Source organism: Curcuma longa, chromosome 16 (genome assembly GCF_044706935.1).
Source record: "Curcuma longa cultivar G26 ecotype Majalengka, Jawa Barat chromosome 16, ITB_CL_G26_1.1, whole genome shotgun sequence".
Taxonomy (NCBI): domain Eukaryota; kingdom Viridiplantae; phylum Streptophyta; class Magnoliopsida; order Zingiberales; family Zingiberaceae; genus Curcuma; species Curcuma longa.
In genome coordinates, this window is record NC_133876.1 from 7,187,581 (window position 1) to 7,207,465 (window position 19,885).

General features: G+C 35.7%; 2 protein-coding genes and 1 long non-coding RNA gene across 3 annotated transcripts; all 3 read left to right on the forward strand.

Annotated features, from left to right (window-relative positions):
• Positions 1-3,159: 3,159 nt before the first annotated feature.
• On the forward strand, positions 3,160-7,128 carry LOC141846913 (uncharacterized). The gene is made up of 3 exons (XR_012603383.1): positions 3,160-3,691; positions 6,787-6,939; positions 7,012-7,128. It is a non-coding gene; the product is annotated as an uncharacterized LOC141846913 (long non-coding RNA).
• Positions 7,129-12,776: 5,648 nt separating this feature from the next.
• On the forward strand, positions 12,777-17,680 carry LOC141846974 (ATP-dependent Clp protease proteolytic subunit-related protein 4, chloroplastic-like). The gene is made up of 6 exons (XM_074734984.1): positions 12,777-13,115; positions 14,278-14,333; positions 16,183-16,309; positions 16,472-16,549; positions 17,395-17,508; positions 17,600-17,680. Exons 1-6 carry the CDS (start codon positions 12,777-12,779, stop codon positions 17,678-17,680), a joined length of 795 nt encoding a protein of 264 aa, XP_074591085.1.
• A 939-nt stretch (positions 17,681-18,619) lies between these two features.
• On the forward strand, positions 18,620-19,195 carry LOC141846975 (uncharacterized). The gene has a single exon (XM_074734985.1). It carries the CDS (start codon positions 18,620-18,622, stop codon positions 19,193-19,195), a length of 576 nt encoding a protein of 191 aa, XP_074591086.1.
• Positions 19,196-19,885: the final 690 nt, after the last annotated feature.

Consider the following 19,885-nt stretch of genomic DNA (forward strand, 5'->3'; position numbering starts at 1 on the left):
CCACCAGGACTTCCTGCCCCTTGGTCCACCCTACTCCTGCCCAGCCGCAACCAGGACTTCATGCCCCTCGGTCTACCCGACCTACTAGGACTTCCTGCCCAGCCGCAACCAGGACTTCATGCCCCTCGGTCTACCCGACCTACTAGGACTTCCTGCCCGGTGTCTGGTCCTCTTGATTCAAACACGGGAGCCCCTACTTCCTTTGTTTTTTAAGGGTTCAACCCACATGGTTAGATCCGGATCATGGCTCATCCGGCGGTTAGTCCGGTGAAAAGCGACCTCGCTCTGATACCAATTGTAGGGTCTAAATAATGTCCGTATCTCCACAATGACATGATATTGTCCACTTTGGGCCTAAGCCCTTATGGTTTTGTTCTTGGGCTCTCCCCAAAAGGCCTCATACCAATGGATATACTTTCCATCCTTTTAAACCCATGATCTTTCCCATGTGTTTTAGATGTGGGACTATGTTTGCACCTTTACAACCCAACAATATTTTGTATGTACAAATTTAAATGATACATAAAAGTGCTACCACAAATATGTCCAAGATCAAAGAGGTTGATAGTTGTCTCTAAGTAAGTTTAAGGAGGATCCCGCCTACCTCAAAGCAGCTGATACCTTGGATGACCTCCACTTTGAGGTCAAACTTTTGCTTGATGAAGGTATGCTATTCCACTTTGGCTTGAGCCAAGTTGAAATGAAATTCAACTTACTCTTGTGTAAGAAAAAACTACGCTGACTTCTTTTGGAATCTCTAATGCTTGCTTGTCTTCCTTGAAGCTGATGTAATAATAAGGGTCTCACTGAACAAGTAGCTGATGAAGAGGTCGCATGAAGAGTTGAATGCTCTTAGATGGTCATGCTATTGCTATTTATCTAAGTTATGAGACTTGGAAGCACAAAATATCAATGTGAAACAATCAACTAGTGTTTTACTTATTAAATTGGATGAAAGGAAATAAAAAATTTATATAAGTAGTTATTATCCGATTAAGGGAACAAAACAAGTAAAAAATTTACATGGAGCCTTAAGTTGGGGACATACATAAAACAAATTATTATACTTGACTTGGTACCTGTGAATTGGTAAATGGCGGATGATCAGTTATGCCTAATAATTTCATGTAACAAAAACCTGAGCAGACTTTCATCTAGAGCAAGAGATATTCAAGTAATATTTTGTATGTACAAATTTAAATGATACATAAAAGTGCAACCACAAATAGGTCCAAGATCAAAGAGGCCGATAGTTGTCTCTATGTAAGTTTAAGGAGGATCTCGCCTACCTCAAAGCCGTTGATACCTTGGATGACCTCCACTTTGAGGTCGAACTTTTGCTTGATGAAGGTATGCTATTCCACTTTGGCTAGAGCCAAGTTGAGATGAAATTCAACCTACTCTTGTGTAAAAAAAACTACGTTGACTTCTTTTGGAATCTCTAATGCTTGCTTGTCTTCCTTGAAGCTGATGTAATAATAAGGGTCTCACTGAACAAGTAGCCGATGAAGAGGTCGCATGAAGAGGTCGCTAACTCACCTAACTCTGCCTTTGGGAGTCGCTAAGGGATTAGGCATCGCTGACCCGACGACCTTAGAGCAAACAACTCTAGTTGACTAACTTCTCATCTTTGTCACTAAGCTCGGGATGCTCTCCTCGGTGAGTCAGAAGAACAACTTCGATCTCACAAGAAAGGTTGAAAATACAAGCAACAGATATCGCCAAGTGAACCCGAAGAGTTATCACATTCGAGCATGAGTGGAGGTGCTTCGTCCCTGAGTCAACACATTGGATCCCATTGGAGCGTTGATGACTTCTCCTCGTGTAGATAGTTTGAGCTTATCTATCCTTGCCTACAATACGGGGAGGATATTCCTCGGCCATAGAGGTTGTTCCTTGCAGTGTCCGATAATAGCCTCACCCAAATCCTGGCCACCGAGGAGGAGGCCTCCCGGAGAAAGTCACTAGCGGGTATGTGCTACTTCATGAATCTGAATATGATGAAGGTAGATTTGGAGTATATGCTTTCCTTTTACCCTTCTTCTGACTAACGATTTGTCATGTGTTGTAGCTGTGGTTCGACCAATGGGACCTCGCTATCTGACTGTCGAATCTTTCTCCTAGGTACAATGAGATGCAGTGCAGAGCGAACGAGTGTGAGGTCACTGTCGCAGCCAAAGTTAAGGAGCTGGACCAAGCGAGGGCCAAGTTGGCCCTTCGCGAGGCTATGGTTGTGTCTGTCGAAGTTCAACCGGTAGAGATCCAAGCCAGACTGGAGGACTCGAAGGGGGTGAGGGTTGAGGTTGAAAAGAAAAGGACTGAGGAAGTGGCTAGACAGGAGCACTTGGCAGCGATGTTGGAGGCTTCTAAAGTCGAGTTGGTCAACTACAAGGATGGCGAAGAGGGGCATTGGGCCAACCAGAAGAAGGTTTTTCTGAAGTCGGAGGAATTTCATGACATATTGGTGTTAGCAGTAATCCTAGAGCTAATTATGTGATGATTGACTAAGGACTTTTGTATGATATTCTATTATTAATAAAGACAAATTTTTTTTGTTATTATACTTATTTTATGTTTGTGTCAAATAACTACGTATAATAATGTCCTTCGATAGCTAGTTCTAATCTACATCATATCAATTATTTGAGTCAATAGTGAGATGATGTAGTGAACACTACTCCTATTCATTCCTAGTCAAGCATTAATATTCAGAGATGATATAATGCGTTGAGACTAGCATGTAGGTACTACTCTTAATCATTTCTAGTCAAATATTAATATTCAGGGATGATATTAATGCGTTGAGACTAGCATGTAGGTCAACTAGATGACTTGATCTCACAAGTCATGGATATGAGATATCGAGTTGACACATGAGTATACATTAGAGAATATATACTTAATTGACCCATCATGAGAAAGTTCCATGGATCGTTATATGAGTGTCATAAACTTTCTTATGTGACTATTGGTATGAATAGTCATTAGACCTGAAGTTACTACGACCCAAAAAAAAAAAACCAAACCCCCCAAAGTTAGGTTCCATCCTCAAATTTCGTAGATAATCTTAAGAGTATGATATTTATTGATTTAAATGCATCAAGGGCCTAAAGTTTGGTGGGAACTTGTAAACTTCCATTTGGTAGTAAGAAAAATGACTGTGCAATGAGACTTAATAGCTTTCATTGTCTTAGTTAAGTATGGAATTAAAAGTCAACTTAGATTATAATTTAAATTGGAAACATCCATGTGGGTATTTTATTGAGTTGTTTAGGTTTTAGAAATGCATTTCATTTGTATGATCAAATGGAACTAGCGTAATTCTCTGCACTAGAATACATTGAATAATTGACTTCTTATCTTGATCAAGCTAGTTTTGCTGGGCTGAACCCTCTAGAATTTGTTTTGTTTACTATTTAATGATCTGTATTATCAAAGACTGTTGTATCTAAATAATATACCATCAATGAATTTCTTGTAAAAATCATAATTATGAATCTAGATTATATTGCTCCATATTTTTGTTTCTGAATTTGATCATTTAGTGGCTTACTGTTGTTCCGTTGACACCTTTTTTTTTCTGAACATTGCATTGCAGAGATTTTCTTTGAACAAACCTTATTATGTTCCTCTAGGGTGGAGAAAAGTTGGGTTATGAGACAGAGGCCTTTGCAATTTATGATGTCATGAGGTTTATTCCTTTGCCCATTCTTTTTAAACTATGATAGTTTTTCTATTTATTTTGTTTCTAATCTGCTGGCCACTTGCCAAAAATGCTGGGAGGTGCCACTGTCCTATGTTGATCTAACTAGAGTGTTTATATTTGGCGAAGTATAAAACCCATTGTTAGTTTTTTAAGAAATAATGTTTCTAGAATCAATAATGTTGAGAATATAAATTCAAGAGCTAGTTGACTATTTAAGTATCTATAACTCTTTGACTACATATTTATTAGTGAATAAAATAGATAAAGATCACATTAATATATTAAACCATTACTTGGCATGAAAAAAATCTAGGAGTTGGTTTAGTAATGTATCCTTTAAGGAACCAAAGAACTATCTAAACTTTAAAGTGCTAGGAAGTTTGATCCTTAGGTTCTTATTTTTGTCATGCTCATTTGATGGATGTTTTTATTCATGTTTTATCAATTTTTACCATGGAAAGTTATGATGTCTAGTAGAGGAATTGAAAGAGAAAAAAAAAGTGCAAAAGAAAAAAATGACAAGTTTCACGTGAAATTAGAAAGAAGAGTGAAATTAATCGAAGAAAAAGTTATAGTATAGGAGGAAGATTATGAGACGTGAAGATGAAAAAGAAAAAGTCTTCAAAGAAAAATTAGAGATAAAAATAATAGTATCACCAAGGAGGCAGAAAATGAAGTGAATAGGCTGAGTAGGAAATGGAGAAAAATAATGAAGAACTGGAAGTGATTGATGGAGGAGAAAAAACATAAGAAAAATAGAGGAGAGCCAAATAAGAAAAAAGAAACATAGGGTGTACCAAAAAAGACCGAACAAGGGAGAGAAAGAGTAGATGAGAAAAATAAAGAAGGGAGATTAAGAAAAAGTAACAACAAAGAAGGGAGATTAAAAGATCAGATGCAAGAATTTTTCTACGAAGAAGAAATTAAAGCTAGAAAATTTGAGAGACAAGTTGGACTACTGCAGGACATGCTGATCATGATCTGTTGATATCTAGTTAGACTAGTGTGTGTTGTTTTCTAGGATATCAGAAATGAGAGAAATGCGCAGACGACAGGATTTACTTTTCGCGCATTTTCAGTTAGACTCCGCTCCGAGTCAGTTGCCTGATCAGCCTCCCCATGATGCCGGTGATGACAACGATTCTTCATAGCCTAGTTGTGTATTATTTTAATTTTCCTCGCATTTAATATTACTTTTAGTTTTGTGTTTTTGTAACTATTTAATTGTTTACTAATTAATATTTTTATTTTATTTTGGTTCATCCAAGGACGGCGAAAAAGTAAATTTTTATATTTTATATTTTATTTATAAAAAATAATTTTCTAATATTTCTAATATGTCTGTTTGCTAATGTAGGAAAAGAAAAAACAATTCTGATGAAGAAGCGATCAGTGACGCAGAAAGTATCACCCGAGGCCGCCGTGGACGGTGATACTTCTGCATACATTTTTTTCTGGTCTTTAGATACTTTATCATGGATGTATTTATTTATGGAGTTGATGGAGATTGGATATGGATGTTAGTTTGTTTGATACTTTTTTATGTAGCTTCGATATGGATGTTGGTTGCTTGGATATGGAACTTTTAGAGTTTGTTTGATATTGTTTGTTTTTGGATATGGATGTTGTTTGTTTGTATATGAATGTTGGTAGCTTGTTACCTTTTAATGAAGTTTGTTATATTATATTTTAGATGTTTGTTGTTTGTGGATGTAAGTATGTTTATTTTTGGATGGATGTGGATGTGATATATATGTAAACAGGTTTCATATTAACAAAAACAGATTGTAGCTGTTAAATTTTTTTTAAATTGCGACGAATTTTGCGACGAAAACAGTTTTCGTCGCAAAAATATCGAAAAATACTGTTCATTGTCTAATTGGCGACGAAAAACCCTTTTTCGTCGCTAATTGGCGACGAAAGATACTTTTTCGTCGCCAACTTGCGACGAAAATACCATTTTCGTCGCCAATTTAGTGACGAAAAATTGATTTCGTCGCCAACGTATCGTAGTCACAGTGCTAGTTTAATTAGTTATACTTGGCGACGAAAATATAATTTTCGTCGCAAATCTGCGACAAAATTCAAATTTTCGTCGCAAAAATCAGCGACGAAATTCACATTTTCGTCGCAATTTGCGACGAAAATCTATTTTTCGTCGCTGATTTTCGACAAAAATTTGAATTTCGTCGCAAATAGGCGGTATTTTGGCGACGAATTTACTTTTTTCGTCGCAAAATTGACCAGCCACTGCGTCCCTCTTTGCTGTTTTCCTTGTCCCCGTTGGCGACGAAAAAAATAATTTCGTTGCAAAATTTGCGACGAAAAAATTTTTCGTCGCCAAATTTTGGGACGGCAATTATTTTTTGTCGCCAATATTTGCGACGCCAATTTCAAAATTTGTCGCAAAATTTGCGACGAATAAGGAAATTTTCGTCGCAAACGGTTGCGACGACCTATTTGCAACAGAAAGTTTTTCGTCGCCAAATTCGTCGCTAATTATTTTTGCGACGAAAATATTTAGTTTTTTCGTCGCAAAATTCGTCCCAAATGGCCTGTATTTTTGTAGTGAATGGTAAATATGCAATTTAGTTGTTTACAAAGGCTAACTATGCGTTTGGGCCAAATAATCAATGCATCTCCAGATATAGAAGAATTCTATCTACTTGTATTTTGTCGACATGGCTCCAACATCATCATCGTCGTCAAGTCATGCATGCTTGTCCCAATTCCAAACAAGATGGATCTGTTACACATTTACTAGATCTGTAATTTTATGGCTGCAATCTTGATGTCCATAATTGTATATATATGCTTTGTGCCACATTATTAATTACAGTACTCGTCTAATTCTTAAATTGAACTTTTCTGTACATGTGCCTCATCCATAGGCGCTCTATTAGAACTTACAATTACCTATATATATTATATCTTTTATTTGAACTATGGTGTGGGCTAGCTGTAGTTCAATATTAACTGAGTCGCTGAATTACTTCAATTGCACTTGGTTTTCAATAATCGTACGTTTACATCTTAAAAGATATATTCTCATTTGGTGTTAATCTAGCTATATATTCTAGCTAGTATGGGTTGGTGCACATCTCAACTGGAGATCTTCTGCGATCAGAAGTTGCTGCAGAGACAGCTAGAGATTGGAAAGAAGGCAAAAGAATTAATTCATGGATAATGGGATATATCGATGCTTGTCCCAGATGAAATAGTTACAAATATATGTATACTCTTAAGCTTCTTGCACCTTTGCATTTCATTCCAAAGACTTCTAACTGAACTGTTTTCATGGTCAGATGGTTTTATCACGGCTGTCACGAAATGATGTGAGAGAGAAAGGATGGCTCAGCTCCTTGATGGGTATCCGAGGAGTTCATCGCAAGCAGAGATCGAGCTAGCCTTGAAGGGGTGAAAATAAGACCTGATGTGTTCATTCTCCTAGATGCATGTATGTCATTTGTGGTCATAATATTTGTATTTTTTTACTAGATAAAATTAACTCCTGATCATTTAATACAATCTCATTGATGCATGGAAAATAAATATGCTTTCAGTAATCCATATTTAATTGGTTTTGTGGAAGATCTTGGCTTCTCATGTGTTGAGCCTTGCAATGGGAAGGACATTTTTTTTTTATCTAAAACGTACGTGATAATTTTAATTTATCTACCTTACAAATAATATGGTATTCCTAATTATCAAAGTGTAGTATCTGAATTTTCAATCCAAGTTCTTGTATCTGCATATAATTAATGGTTAATGACACAACTTAAAATGGTAAAAAAATTAGAAAGATAGTAGTAACGTGACATGACACAGGGCGTATACCAACATTTGGATATATTTTCTCTTAATTAAAAGCATAGGTGAGGATAGAAGCATGATTAGTACTGACAATTAATTAAAAGGTAATTTTTATTTTTTATATTTTTTAAAAGACATGCTAATAATTTAATGAGTCTAAAATTTCATGGAAAATATAAACTGATTACACAACATATATTCTTTGTTAGAATCTTTCCACAAATATAGTCATCAAACAATTAAACAGAGAAGTGGGTGGGTTGTTACATAACTTTGTTATATATATATATATTCACAGATATATAGATATGTAAAACATTTATGACCAAATTAAATACTGCATTCCTGCTTCCTAGCTAGTTTCTAGCTAGCATATTTCATGGAGTTAAGTCAGAGATTTAGTTAATTTTGCACAATGAGCTAGATTTATTTCAGACATGTGGATATATAGGTATTTGTAAATTTAATTGATTTCAAATTTGTATATATATTACCTGCTGAATGCTAGCTCTGTAACAACACTCAAGGCCTAACAGGCAGGCTTGATTTTTCACATACTTCTACTGTTAACATTCAGTCAGGTTCCTGATGAAATTAAATTCTAATCGACAGATGCATCGGATCGGAAGAAGGCTGGATGGACCCAGTTACTGGAAAGATTTATATAAAAATCTACAAAAAAAATTAAATTTCCATGGCTCCGGAAACCCTAGCTTTAATTTCCCGCACAGTACTGCAGCAATACGGGCTGGGCCCTGAGTCCACTCCGACAGGAAACCCTAGCCGACTTAACCTACTTAAACGATCGACCCTCTCCTCTCCTCACAAATCTCCGCCTCCCCGTCTCCTCTCCTCTCCTCTCCTCACAAATCTCCGCCTCCCTCCTCGTCTCCTATGCCTAGAAACAACGCCGCTGCCGATGCTACCTTTGCCGATGCTGCTGCCGCGGCAGAGCCGCGGCTGAAGTGAGAGCAGTGTTGGCGAACTTTGCTGCCGTGAGACCAGCGTTGGCGCGCTTTGCTGCCGCTCTAGGCGCTCCTGAATTGAGAGCAGTGTGTGCCGCGGTGGCCGCTGCTTTTAATGACGTGTCTGTCAACAACCCCGTGGCTGCTGCCGATACTGCTGCTGCCACGACAGCGTCTACAGCTGCTGCCGCGGCGGCAGACGCCGCTGACGCCGCTGCCGCTGCCGCTGCCGCTGCCGGCGCGCCTGCTGCCGCGGCAGCCGCGTGGCAGAAGGCGGCAAAGGCCGCCCATGCTGCTGCCAATGCTATCGCCGCGGCTGCCGCGACAGCGACTGCTGCCTCGATAGTGTCTGTTGTCGCTGCCGCTACCAGCGCGCGTGCTACCGCCGAGCAGTCTGTCAACAACCCCGCGGCTGCTGCCGATGTTGCTGCCGTTGCTGTCGCTGACGAGCGGCTTAGAACTTACGAAGATTACGAAGATGAAGATTACGAAGATGAAGAATATTACGAAGAGGAAGATTACGAAGAGGAAGATTACGAAGATGAATAAATAATGAATAGTTGTCTCGCACTTTTTTTTTACTCGTAATTTGGATTTGTTTAAGGAAGATGAATAAATAATGAATAGTTGTCTCGCAAGCAATTTGGATTTGTTTAAGGAACTGTCGCTAGAATATCAAACATTAAAGTTTGAGTAGTATTTTCTTTATGGTTGTTTCTTAAAATTTTTTCCAATCACTTACATATTCTTTTCCGATTCTAATCCTTCCTCTTAATCTCGACGACCACGATTGCGATGATCGATGATGACCATTCATCACCACGACCTCTTAATCTTTTTGTGCATCAACTCCATCCATCATCACCACCACGACCACAATCTATCATAATTCTACAATTTGTAACGTTTGATGAAGCACAGGCATCTTGTAGACATTGATTTACTCTCTCGAGCGAGAGAGCAAAACAGAAGGATTTTTTATAACACTTAGGATGATGGCATCTAGGACAGATTTAAACATGCACAAAAGAGCAGAAACTCACACCAATTTCATCAATAAGATAGTAATCAGATGATGACAAAAACCTCAAATGAAAGTTGGCCTCCTTCCCTCTGAAAATCAACATGAGCCTACGAGCATAAGGTTGATAGGATTTATATCTTACTTTACTTTAGGGACGATGAGGGGTCAAAATGATGAGATTAAAGGATGTTAACATTAACTAAATAGCAAGGGTGAATAAAGTACATCTAAATCTTTCAAACTCATACAAAATGAATAATAAGAGTGCTCATATATGTATTTGATTGGTGATGTCAAAAGTATACGCATCGAAAATAAAAAAGATCTATATTTAATCAAAGGACGTACTTAAAGTTCTAAAATTTCTAAAGGATATATCATACTTTTATTTTTATTTTTCCAAAGAATGCACTTAATTCTAAAAATACCCTTTCCAAAGAGTTTATCAAGATGATTAAAAAGTATCACTACCTTGATACTATTTTGGTCAAAACATCATCAACTTTTAGAATTAATTAGTCTCACCATCTCTATTGGGTCTAGATATAATCTATTATGTTAGGTTGAGATGGGCCGCTAGATTAAAGAAAGATCTAGGATAGTTGAATGATCTTAGATGGTCATGCTATTGCTATTTATCTAAGTTATGAGATTTGGAAGCACAAAATATCAACGTGAAACAATCAATTAGTGTTTTACTTATTAAATTGGATGAAAGAAAATAAAAAATTTATATAAGTAGTCATTATCCGATTAAGGGAACAAAACAAGTAAAAAAATTTACATGGAGCCTTAAGTTGGGGACATACATAAAACAAATTATTATACTTGACTTGGTACCTGTGAATTGGTAAATGGCGGATGATCAGTTATGCCTAATAATTTCACGTAACAAAAACTTGAGCAGAATTTCATCTAGAGCAAGAGATATTCAAGTAATGTTTTATATGTATAAATTTAAATGATACATAAAAGTGCAACGACAAATAGGTCCAAGATCAAAGAGGTCGATAGTTGTCTCTAGGTAAGATTAAGGAGGATCACGCCTACCTCAAAGCGGCTGATACCTTGGATGACCTCCACTTTGAGGTTGAACTTTTGCTTGATGAAGGCATGTTATTCCACTTTGGCTTGAGCCAAGTTGAGATGAAATTCAACCTACTCTTGTGTAAGAGAAAAACTACGCTGACTTCTTTTGGAATCTCTAATGCTTGCTTGTCTTCCTTGAAGCTGATGTAATAATAAGGGTCTCACTGAACAAGTAGCTGATGAAGAGGTCGCATGAAGAGTTGAATGCTCTTAGATGGTCATGCTATTGCTATTTATCTAAGTTATGAGACTTAGAAGCACAAAATATCAACGTGAAACAATCAACTAGTGTTTTACTTATTAAATTGGATGAAAGGAAATAAAAAATTTATATAAGTAGTCATTATCCGATTAAGGGAACAAAACAAGTAAAAAATTTACATGGAGCCTTAAGTTAGGGACATACATAAAACAAATTATTATACTTGACTTGGTACATGTGAATTGGTAAATGGTGGATGATCAATTATGCCTAATAATTTCACGGAACAAAAACCTGAGCAGACTTTTATCTAGAGCAAGAGATATTCAAGTAATATTTTGTATGTACAAATTTAAATGATACATAAAAGTGCTACCACAAATATGTCCAAGATCAAAGAGGTTGATAGTTGTCTCTAAGTAAGTTTAAGGAGGATCCCGCCTACCTCAAAGCAGCTGATACCTTGGATGACCTCCACTTTGAGGTCAAACTTTTGCTTGATGAAGGTATGCTATTCCACTTTGGCTTGAGCCAAGTTGAAATGAAATTCAACTTACTCTTGTGTAAGAAAAAACTACGCTGACTTCTTTTGAAATCTCTAATGCTTGCTTGTCTTCCTCGAAGCTGATGTAATAATAAGGGTCTCACTGAACAAGTAGCTGATGAAGAGAGGTCGCATGAAGAGTTGAATGCTCTTAGATGGTAATGCTATTGCTATTTATCTAAGTTATGAGACTTGGAAGCACAAAATATCAATGTGAAACAATCAACTAGTGTTTTACTTATTAAATTGGATGAAAGGAAATAAAAAATTTATATAAGCAGTTATTATCTGATTAAGGGAACAAAACAAGTAAAAAATTTACATGGAGCCTTAAGTTGGGGACATACATAAAACAAATTATTTTACTTGACTTGGTACCTGTGAATTGGTAAATGGCGGATGATCAGTTATGCCTAATAATTTCATGTAACAAAAACCTGAGCAGACTTTCATCTAGAGCAAGAGATATTCAAGTAATATTTTGTATGTACAAATTTAAATGATACATAAAAGTGCAACCACAAATAGGTCCAAGATCAAAGAGGCCGATAGTTGTCTCTATGTAAGTTTAAGGAGGATCTCGCCTACCTCAAAGCTGCTGATACCTTGGATGACCTCCACTTTGAGGTCGAACTTTTGCTTGATGAAGGTATGCTATTCCACTTTGGCTAGAGCCAAGTTGAGATGAAATTCAACCTACTCTTGTGTAAAAAAAACTACGTTGACTTCTTTTGGAATCTCTAATGCTTGCTTGTCTTCCTTGAAGCTGATGTAATAATAAGGGTCTCACTGAACAAGTAGCCGATGAAGAGGTCGCATGAAGAGGTCGCTAACTCACCTAACTCTGCCTTTGGGAGTCGCTAAGGGATTAGGCATCGCTGACCCGACGACCTTAGAGCAAACAACTCTAGTTGACTAACTTCTCATCTTTGTCACTAAGCTCGGGATGCTCTCCTCGGTGAGTCAGAAGAACAACTTCGATCTCACAAGAAAGGTTGAAAATACAAGCAACAGATATCGCCAAGTGAACCCGAAGAGTTATCACATTCGAGCATGAGTGGAGGTGCTTCGTCCCTGAGTCAACACATTGGATCCCATTGGAGCGTTGATGACTTCTCCTCGTGTAGATAGTTTGAGCTTATCTATCCTTGCCTACAATACGGGGAGGATATTCCTCGGCCATAGAGGTTGTTCCTTGCAGTGTCCGATAATAGCCTCACCCAAATCCTGGCCACCGAGGAGGAGGCCTCCCGGAGAAAGTCACTAGCGGGTATGTGCTACTTCATGAATCTGAATATGATGAAGGTAGATTTGGAGTATATGCTTTCCTTTTACCCTTCTTCTGACTAACGATTTGTCATGTGTTGTAGCTGTGGTTCGACCAATGGGACCTCGCTATCTGACTGTCGAATCTTTCTCCTAGGTACAATGAGATGCAGTGCAGAGCGAACGAGTGTGAGGTCGCTGTCGCAGCCAAAGTTAAGGAGTTGGACCAAGCGAGGGCCAAGTTGGCCCTTCGCGAGGCTATGGTTGTGTCTGTCGAAGTTCAACCGGTAGAGATCCAAGCCAGACTGGAGGACTCGGAGGGGGTGAGGGTTGAGGTTGAAAAGAAAAGGACTGAGGAAGTGGCTAGACAGGAGCACTTGGCAGCGATGTTGGAGGCTTCTAAAGTCGAGTTGGTCAACTACAAGGATGGCGAAGAGGGGCATTGGGCCAACCAGAAGAAGGTTTTTCTGAAGTCGGAGGAATTTCATGACATATTGGTGTTAGCAGTAATCCTAGAGCTAATTATGTGATGATTGACTAAGGACTTTTGTATGATATTCTATTATTAATAAAGACAAATTTTTTTTGTTATTATACTTATTTTATGTTTGTGTCAAATAACTACGTATAATAATGTCCTTCGGTAGCTAGTTCTAATCTACATCATATCAATTATTTGAGTCAATAGTGAGATGATGTAGTGAACACTATTCCTATTCATTCCTAGTCAAGCATTAATATTCAGAGATGATATAATGCGTTGAGACTAGCATGTAGGTACTACTCTTAATCATTTCTAGTCAAATATTAATATTCAGGGATGATATTAATGCGTTGAGACTAGCATGTAGGTCAACTAGATGACTTGATCTCACAAGTCATGGATATGAGATATCGAGTTGACACATGAGTATACATTAGAGAATATATACTTAATTGACCCATCATGAGAAAGTTTCATGGATCATTATATGAGTGTCATAAACTTTCTTATGTGACTATTGGTATGAATAGTCATTAGACCTGAAGTTACTACGACCCAAAAAAAAAAAACCAAACCCCCCAAAGTTAGGTTCCATCCTCAAATTTCGTAGATAATCTTAAGAGTATGATATTTATTGATTTAAATGCATCAAGGGCCTAAAGTTTGGTGGGAACTTGTAAACTTCCATTTGGTAGTAAGAAAAATGATTGTGCAATGAGACTTAATAGCTTTCATTGTCTTAGTTAAGTATGGAATTAAAAGTCAACTTAGATTATAATTTAAATTGGAAACATCCATGTGGGTATTTTATTGAGTTGTTTAGGTTTTAGAAATGCATTTCATTTGTATGATCAAATGGAACTAGCGTAATTCTCTGCACTAGAATACATTGAATAATTGACTTCTTATCTTGATCAAGCTAGTTTTGCTGGGCTGAACCCTCTAGAATTTGTTTTGTTTACTATTTAATGATCTGTATTATCAAAGACTGTTGTATCTAAATAATATACCATCAATGAATTTCTTGTAAAAATCATAATTATGAATCTAGATTATATTGCTCCATATTTTTGTTTCTGAATTTGATCATTTAGTGGCTTACTGTTGTTCCGTTGACACCTTTTTTTTTCTGAACATTGAATTGCAGAGATTTTCTCTGAACAAACCTTATTATGTTCCTCTAGGGTGGAGAAAAGTTGGGTTATGAGACAGAGGCCTTTGCAATTTATGATGTCATGAGGTTTATTCCTTTGCCCATTCTTTTTAAACTATGATAGTTTTTCTATTTATTTTGTTTCTAATCTGCTGGCCACTTGCCAAAAATGCTGGGAGGTGCCACTGTCCTATGTTGATCTAACTAGAGTGTTTATATTTGGCGAAGTATAAAACCCATTGTTAGTTTTTTAAGAAATAATGTTTCTAGAATCAATAATGTTGAGAATATAAATTCAAGAGCTAGTTGACTATTTAAGTATCTATAACTCTTTGACTACATATTTATTAGTGAATAAAATAGATAAAGATCACATTAATATATTAAACCATTACTTGGCATGAAAAAAATCTAGGAGTTGGTTTAGTAATGTATCCTTTAAGGAACCAAAGAACTATCTAAACTTTAAAGTGCTAGGAAGTTTGATCCTTAGGTTCTTATTTTTGTCATGCTCATTTGATGGATGTTTTTATTCATGTTTTATCAATTTTTACCATGGAAAGTTATGATGTCTAGTAGAGGAATTGAAAGAGAAAAAAAAAGTGCAAAAGAAAAAAAATGACAAGTTTCACGTGAAATTAGAAAGAAGAGTGAAATTAATCGAAGAAAAAGTTATAGTATAGGAGGAAGATTATGAGACGTGAAGATGAAAAAGAAAAAGTCTTCAAAGAAAAATTAGAGATAAAAATAATAGTATCACCAAGGAGGCAGAAAATGAAGTGAATAGGCTGAGTAGGAAATGGAGAAAAATAATGAAGAACTGGAAGTGATTGATGGAGGAGAAAAAACATAAGAAAAATAGAGGAGAGCCAAATAAGAAAAAAGAGACATAGGGTGTACCAAAAAAGACCGAACAAGGGAGAGAAAGAGTAGATGAGAAAAATAAAGAAGGGAGATTAAGAAAAAGTAACAACAAAGAAGGGAGATTAAAAGATCAGATGCAAGAATTTTTCTACGAAGAAGAAATTAAAGCTAGAAAATTTGAGAGACAAGTTGGACTACTGCAAGACATGCTGATCATGATCTGTTGATATCTAGTTAGACTAGTGTGTGTTGTTTTCTAGGATATCAGAATCTAGAGATTTTTGTTTGCTACACTTTGCAGCTATGTTTCATAATCTTTCAAAACTCAGATTCTCTTGGAAATGATATCTCAGTTTTTCTCCCAAAAAAACCCTTGAAAATGGAAACAAACAACAGAGGAACATGATTTACCACGGATAAGAGAGAACTATAATTCATACTAAAAAAAGAAGTAAAATACAACTGGCATTGTTGTACTTATGCTACAATTTCAATATGATAGATAACAGTAATTGTCACCATTAGAGTACCTGTATTTGCAATCAGAGGTAATCTAGATTAAGAAGATGAAGTCTAAACAAGTAAAACATCTTGCTTTGGTCATTTATCAAAATTTAAAAATTCGAACCTATACTGAATCTTCAAGCTATATTTTGAAGATTTATTATAAGTTCATATGACTAGACTTCAAACGGTGACAATTCTTATTACACAGGTGATTTTAATGATATTGGTTTTCTCATGGTTAATTTGAAGGATTTAAATTTCAATATCAAGTCAATTTTGAACTGCATTTTAGTTAATCGTTCTCTTGTATTTCATGACTGAAACCTTTTTTCTTATGACAGTTATTTTAGTGTTGTGTTTACAATGTAAAATGTGTCTTTCTATGGGATTGATTGCCTTCTTTTCTTTCATGCTTATGGACCACTTCACCTAGATTGTGAATCTTTGAAATGGCTGTTATTTAATATTTTTTCTCATTTCTTATTGAGAACAGAATGTATCACTTGTGATGTACCAGATGAACATAAACGTATGTGCAAATGCACTTCTTACTTTCAAAATACAGGTATATTAAAACTCCAATATTCACACTGTGCGTTGGCAATGCTTGGGGAGAAGCTGCACTACTCTTGGCTGCTGGTGCTAAAGGAAACCGTACTGCTTTACCATCATCAACAATAATGATAAGGCAGGTAGGGTCAGCAATCTCCACCTATCTCATGATAATTATAAGTTGAATTGTCAAATGCATTTCTCCTTATTCTGCCTGTGATTCACTGAAGCCAATAGCATATCTTCATTTCTAGTTTGTTGAGTGTGTATTCAGATGACTGAAACTGTGCTCATATCTACAGCCAATTGCGAGATTTCAAGGTCAAGCATCAGATGTTGACATTGCAAGAAAAGAAATAAGCAATGTGAAGGCTGAATTGGTAAATCATTATTTTCTAAACTGTTCAAACATTATCTATTTTTGAGTTCAGCTAAGATCATTTATATGCTGAGCACAAGCATGATTTGTAAAAATTATTATTTCTCATTGTAAATATTAATTCATTTAAGATCAGTCAAATCTATATTGTCTCTCTATGTTCCACATCTTGGATCTTATTGAGCTGGTAAGTGGCAAACTTCTATGTGTGGTGGCTCTCCCTGTACATGATACATTGAACATTTTTGAAAATTACAGTGGAAAAGATTATCAATGATAGGAAAAGTAGCTGTTTGCAGAAAAGATTATCATAGGTTTCCACTGTAATATTTCCATCAAGCCGAGTGTGTGATCTGCTTGAATCTTGCCGCCCTGAGAGATAACAATGAGAATGGATGACCAGACATTGGTGGGAGCACTTGTACTCTACTTTTTTCCTTATTCTCCTCTTAGTAGATATGCCTGCATCCTTTTTTATGTCCTCCAACTTAATTCTCTTCAAGATCACATGATTAGTTCTCTTAGCTTCTGTTGTATGCATGCATGATGATTAACATTCGAAATGCTGAAGATTGCTACCACAAAAAAAACTGATATCATTCAACAGTTTTCTACATTGTTTTTTTACTAGGTCTATGTCTAGCCACTCATTTGATCTTTGATTTCTTTTTCCTTGTTCTTTTGTCTGTGTTAGTCACAAAAGCATCATACTGCATGTATATCTAGTTTGTTTTCATATTCTGTCATTTGAATGTGGATTAGATGAGAAATAAGTAAGAACGTTATTATACTAAACCACCCATTTCACATATTATAGACTTCAAAACTGACCTTGGACTTGTTCAGGTTGCTCTATACTCAAGACATATTGGAAAATCCCGGGAGCAGATCGAGGAAGATATCAGACGTCCTAAATATTTCAGTCCTAGTGAAGCAGTCGAATATGGGATCATTGATAAGGTGAATATTTTGCAAAAGTTGTGTTTCTTTCTGTCTTTTTTAATTTTTGAGACTCAATGCAGAAACTATCTAAACTTTTGTTTATCATCAGGTATTGTACAACGAAAAAGGTCAGGAAGATCGTAGTGTTGTCTCTGATCTTAAAAGAGGACAACTCGCGGAGACTGCTTAATAATGCTAATGGCTTATGACAAAAATGTTAGATTACATTTTGTGATTATAGTAGAAATGCAAGCTGCATCCTTGTTAATTTATTTCTTTATTTATTTCAGAAAGAAAGTACTTTATGCATGGCTTGCTGTAACTTAAATTAAGCAAAGTTTATTATCATTACTATTGTGAAAATGGCAATGAGAAATGTCATGCTGCAAGAGTAATCGTTTGTTATTGTTGTTATAGCTGTCAATTTGGATTAGGTTTGTCGGGTTGGTCGGTCCTGTCAAGTAATTTAGGCGGATTGGATTGAAATTTTATCAACCTATTTTAAGATGAATTTAGATGAGTTGGCCCGTTTAAGCCCGCGATCTGCGTGGATTGATCCGCGACAGACTTAGGTTGGTCCGCGGTTGAAAAAGTTTATTTATTTATTTTAAATTTTAAAATTAAAATAGAAAATTCAATGAATTAATGGATTTGATCTATTTAAATTACAATTGAAACTTAAAAATTATAATTTAAATTTAAAAATTTTAATTTAATCAATTTAAATTATAATTTAAATTTTTAAATTTTTTATTTTTTAATAGGTCCGTAAGTTGATCGGCCTAACCTATGGCCCATTTTGAATTAGATTGGGTTGAAGATTTTCTATCCTGTTAAGTTGGTGGGTTGACCTTCTCTATTCTATCATATGATGGGTCTGTCATGGATTGATCTGCTTCGTCATAAATTGATCCGTTTGACAATTCTAATTATTATTTACCATTAACGTTGTCCCAAGTTAGATGCCTCAGCGGATTTTAGATTTTTTTTTTCTTTATTTAAAGTTGAAATGCTTAGAATTTTATTTTATTTGTTTCAATTGATTAACGACCAGTTCACTAAAGTGAGAACTGCTCACTTCAAAAAACTAACTTTTGAATGAGTATAAATTATATTTAAAATTTAGTCGATGGTTGCAGCTTCGACTCATGTTATAAAGCAGCAAGATCTAGTTAATGTTGTGCGCCTTGTGAAGTCAACTAGGCAAAGACTTCAGAGAATGAGAGATGAAGGATGGGATAAATTTTTTAATGAAGTGATAACATTTTGTGGCAATCATGGTGTCGATGTTCCAAATATGAATGATATTCATATTTTGCGTGGAGGGCGTCAACGTCATCAGGCTGATCAGTTTACTAATGAGCATTTTTATCGAGTTGAGATCTTTTTAGTTACTATTGATACACAAGTGCAGGAAATAGATCTCAAGTTCAATGATAAGGTGATGGATTTGTTAACATTGATGCTCATGCTTCTACCTACATGTGAGTCCTATCCTGTTGACATTTCCAAGGTATGTCAATGTGTTCAGAAGTATTATCCAGACGATTTCACTGCTCTAGAGATAGCGGCATTAGAGAATCAGTTGGAGCATTTTCTTATTGATATTTCAGATGATGATCATTTGAGGCAAGTGGAGACAATAACTGAATTGTCGCCACTGCACAGGAGGTGGTTGTGGAGGTGTCTCTATAGCTCGTTATAATTACAAATCACCTAGAATTTTCTTTCATCTTTGGAATGCTCTTAAGCTCCATTTTGGATCATCAATACAACATTTGTGCAGCGTTAGTTTAAGTATTTTAGGATTCATTTGTTTCATGATGTTCCTTTTTTTAAAAATTTACCTATATCTTCCTCATGGTTTTGGACCTCTCCATTTTTATTCTTTATAAAATAATGAATAATAAATTCTTTATAACATTTTATCCATGTACCACCAAATAATGAAAAATAAATTTATTATAAAAATAAATTCTATAATATTTTCTCTAGAAAATATTTCATCAAATTTATTTTCCTCCTACATTCTACAAACTTGAGATGGACCAACATTTTATTATCTATATATACTCTAAAAAATCATTCACCCATCTAAATGGCAAATGATATTTTTAACCAATAAATAAATAGATAATTATAAAAAAATCACTTAATTGTCGTATGATCTAAAAGTCATGGATTCAAATCTCGCAAATGATCTTTTACAAAGCAAGATAAGACTATGTTAATGGAAGTTTCATGCACTGAATTGTTCTTTTTTTAGATTTTAATATACACCTCACATGAGAAGTTGAAACAAATGTCAATATGTTTATCCAAATGATTAAGGCTGAGTATTCGGTTAAATTGAACTGAATTAAACCGAATTAATCAAAATCAAATTGAACTGAAT

Coding starts and splice junctions, on each gene's coding strand:
- LOC141846974 (XM_074734984.1), top strand. CDS start 12,777: ATGCAGTGCAGAGCGAACGAGTGTGAGGTCGCTGTCGCAGCCAAAGTT. Junction 14,334..16,182: donor GCAATTTATGATGTCATGAG/GTTTATTCCTTT, acceptor TTCAAAATACAG/GTATATTAAAACTCCAATAT. Junction 17,509..17,599: donor AATATGGGATCATTGATAAG/GTGAATATTTTG, acceptor GTTTATCATCAG/GTATTGTACAACGAAAAAGG.
- LOC141846975 (XM_074734985.1), top strand. CDS start 18,620: ATGGTTGCAGCTTCGACTCATGTTATAAAGCAGCAAGATCTAGTTAAT.